A 3,382-nucleotide genomic window follows, 5' to 3' on the forward strand; every position below is an offset into this window, starting at 1 on the left:
CTGGTCAGAGTTATATGACTTGAATACTGGATCAAAAGAAGGGATGAAGGTAAAGAAAATTTATTAGGGGAGAACAAATATATAAGGTAGCTCTCTTTACAAAACAAAAGGAAGCTCCATGCTGAACCAGCGTCTCCGAATCTGGAGGTCCACAAGCCTATCTCCATTCTGCTCACCTACCAAGAGTTCTGGCCTTGGTAGCCAGGTAAGCCTCACTTTCAAGACTAAAGATAAGCCCACAGAAGATCCTGCTCTGTATTGTGTCCTTGCTGCCCAGCTAAGGCAGGAGGTACGTGACTCCCTATGCTCTACACCTGTTGTGCAGGCCAATTCAGTTCCCCCTCATCTGTTGCTCAAGCTCTTCCCTTGGAACTCAGTTGTGGTCAAACATGATGCTGGAAAGCGGAGGCCACCCCTGTCCTCTGGCACAGACATTCTGAGGCTGGGTGGTAGGCAGCATCAAGTTACACTCTAAGTAAAATAGCTAGAGGGTAGAACACTCAAATGCCAATTTATTTTCAAAAGGGCTATGTTTTATCCTATGGTTTGCCTTTTTTTTTTAAATAATCGTACAACTTTGAAAATTACATAAGTTGTAATGATCTAATACTATTAATAGCCATTCAGAAAAAAACGTTCCCTCCCTCCCAACAACCATCCAGGGAGAATTTAAAAGTCCTTAGAAGAGGCTAATTCAACATGGCCTCTACCCTGGTAGAAACAAAAAAGCAAAAAGATGGAAGAAAACATCAACTAAGGTGTGTTGCCAGTGTCTCTCAGGAGTGGGGCCCTGGATGTTGCCTGGGGTCATGAAAGGCAGAGCCTGCAGCATGCAGTACGGCAGCCAGGAGCCCTCACAGCTACATCTTCCTCGCCCTGGCACATCCACAGCTCAGCTTAGGTGTCATGAAAATCCTTCAGCAGGGTTCTTCTCCGCTGCTCTGCTATGTGCATCTGGTTCTCCAAGTCCTATAAAAAAGGACACAAGATGGGTATTTGAATTCCCAATCCCAGGAACAAAGAGTAATCAAAGCCACAGCCATCAAGTCAGGGGCTCCACAGAGTCTAAAAGCACCGCCCTTTCCACCCATTCAAAGAAGCATCTCCGGGCCCACATCTTAACACTGTCACATAGTAACATGGCAATCCTCCCTTACCTGCAAGAGGACAGTGAGGATAGCAGGCACTTACCCCTCTGTCATAGCTGTCTGCACGTTCAACTTTCCATGAAAGGTTTTCAATCTCAGCCTCCAGCTGAGCCTGCTGGTATTCAAACTGTATGGGTAGAGCAAGAGGGTCAAAAGGAGAAGGGGCAGTAGAGGGCAGAGCCTGTAGATGGAGGGGCACATGCAGCACCTCAGGCTCTCCTGAGTTGCTGACAACCCTGACACTGTCTTCAGAGTGCACTTCTTTATGTCCAGAGCTGGAAAGCAACATAAAAACAAAGGGCTACCAGATGAGATGGCCAAATGGCAAAACCTCATCTGCCTCCCATCATCAAAGGAAAGTGAGAAACATAAAGCCACTGGAAAGGATATTCCCAAGATCTAGAGAAACAGATGCTGCACAAGCAAGTTAAAATGGATATTCTCAAGACACTGCACTCAACACTTTTGTTTTTGGTCTTTTTGAGACAGGGTCTCCTTTGTAGCCCCAGCTGACCTGGAACTTGATATGTAGACCAGGCTGGCCTCGAACTCACAGAGATCAGCCTGCCTCTGCCTCCCAAGTGCTGGGATTAAAGGCATGAGCCACTATACCTGGCAATACTTTCTACTTTTTTTCCAAGTCATTTGGCCAATCAAAAGTCTTAAGAATCAGGGATGTGTATGTGTTGGTAGAATGCCTGCCTAGTATGAACTAACCCCTGGTTTTGATTACAGCATAAACTGGGTATGGTGGCACACACGTCTCAGCATAGGAGGATCAGTTCAAGGTTATCTTTGTCTACTTGGAAACTTGGAGGCCAGCCTGGACTACATGGGACCCTATCTCCACAACTAACCAAGCAAACAAAAAGTGCCTTAAAACCCAAACCATTTGGTCTGGCGCATGCCTGTAATTCCAGTACTTGGAAGGCAGAGGCAGGACTACAAGTTCAAGGAAAGCCTGAGCTACATTTCTGAGACCCTATCTCAGAAAAAAAAACCTCAGTTCTTTAAATTAGTAACTATACACCTAAGGGAATAAAGCTTTATGCATAAAGATTTTCTTTAGTCTTATTTAGAATAGTGAAAATTGAAACAGTCATTGTCCCAAATGATGGTACATCCACATAATAAAGCATTTATGTAGCCATTTAAAAAAAAAAAAAAAGGCCAGCCTGGTCTACATAGTCAGTTCCAGGACAGTTGGGGATACAGGGATACCCTGTCTCAAGAAGACCAAAAAAAAAAGCTTGGAGTGGTGGTTATGTGCCTTTAATCCTAGAACTCCTAAGAGGCAGGTGAATCTCTGTGAGTTCCTAAGCTAGTCTGGTCTATATAGTAAGTTTCAGGTCAGCTAGTGTTACATAATGAGAGCCTGTCTTAAGTCTGGTAAATAGTAACAGCTGTAACAACTGTAACAATAATAAAAAAGATGGTATTGCTATGTAATCCAGGTTTTAGACTTAAACTCACAATCCTTCCACCCCTGGAGTACTGGGATCATACATATGTGCTTATTTTTCTTCCCTGGTGCTGGGGATGAGAACCAGGACCTTACATGCAAGGCAAGTGCTCTATCACTGAGCTATCACTACCATAACATAAGACTAAAAAATATTAACAGTGGTCTTTTTTTTTTTCCCTGCTAAGACAATGGGTGATATAAATTGCTATGTTTTCCAACATCTAAACAACAAACACGAACTACCTTATTATCAGCAGAAACAACCCATATCTAAGAGGAAGACTAAAGGGATAAAAAGGCAACTATAACATAGGGATGCACATGCTGAATATTCTTCCATGGTATGGCCAATGGCCACCCAAATGGTCAAAGGCCCTTTGAGCAAATTGTCCTTTCAATATCATTGTTCAGGGGCTCAGGTACATCAGGCTATTACACAAAATGATGGCATCCGAGGTTTATTTTGGAAATGCCCAGGGCAGAAATGGAATTTTACAATTAGAGACTTTTGTTTTTATTTTCTTTTCCCTATAACCTGGGTCAGGACTGATAATAACGGGTCCCTCTGAAGCTACAGAACACAGTAGAGGGACTGCTTTGCCTTACCAGCTTCTTCCTGGGGCCGGACTCCATGTAGTATGCATATGGGTAGGTGTATTGCAGGGTGTATCGACACTGAAATAGAGAGAAACAAGGGACCTATATCTAACTGACCCACACAGTAGGTGGCTCTTTCAGGTCATACCTCACCATGCAAATGGTGACTTTA

The 3,382-nt window shown here is 43.7% G+C and overlaps 1 protein-coding gene across 3 annotated transcripts in view; it reads right to left on the reverse strand.

The window, feature by feature from the left end:
- Positions 1–551: 551 nt before the first annotated feature.
- Positions 552–3,382, reverse strand: part of Arih2 (ariadne RBR E3 ubiquitin protein ligase 2) — a 65,091-nt gene continuing 62,260 nt past the window's right edge. For all 3 annotated transcript variants that reach the window (XM_017803209.2, XM_008853222.3, XM_017803208.2), the window contains 3 exons: positions 3,220–3,288; positions 1,192–1,275; positions 552–969 (listed from right to left, as the gene is read on the reverse strand). In XM_017803209.2, the coding sequence (XP_017658698.1) occupies positions 898–969; positions 1,192–1,275; positions 3,220–3,288 (225 nt within the window). In that variant the 3' untranslated portion in view covers positions 552–897. The remainder of the gene's footprint in view (positions 970–1,191; positions 1,276–3,219; positions 3,289–3,382) is intronic.

Source organism: Nannospalax galili, unplaced genomic scaffold, assembly GCF_000622305.1.
Source record: "Nannospalax galili isolate Female #2095 unplaced genomic scaffold, S.galili_v1.0 scaffold786, whole genome shotgun sequence".
Taxonomy (NCBI): domain Eukaryota; kingdom Metazoa; phylum Chordata; class Mammalia; order Rodentia; family Spalacidae; genus Nannospalax; species Nannospalax galili.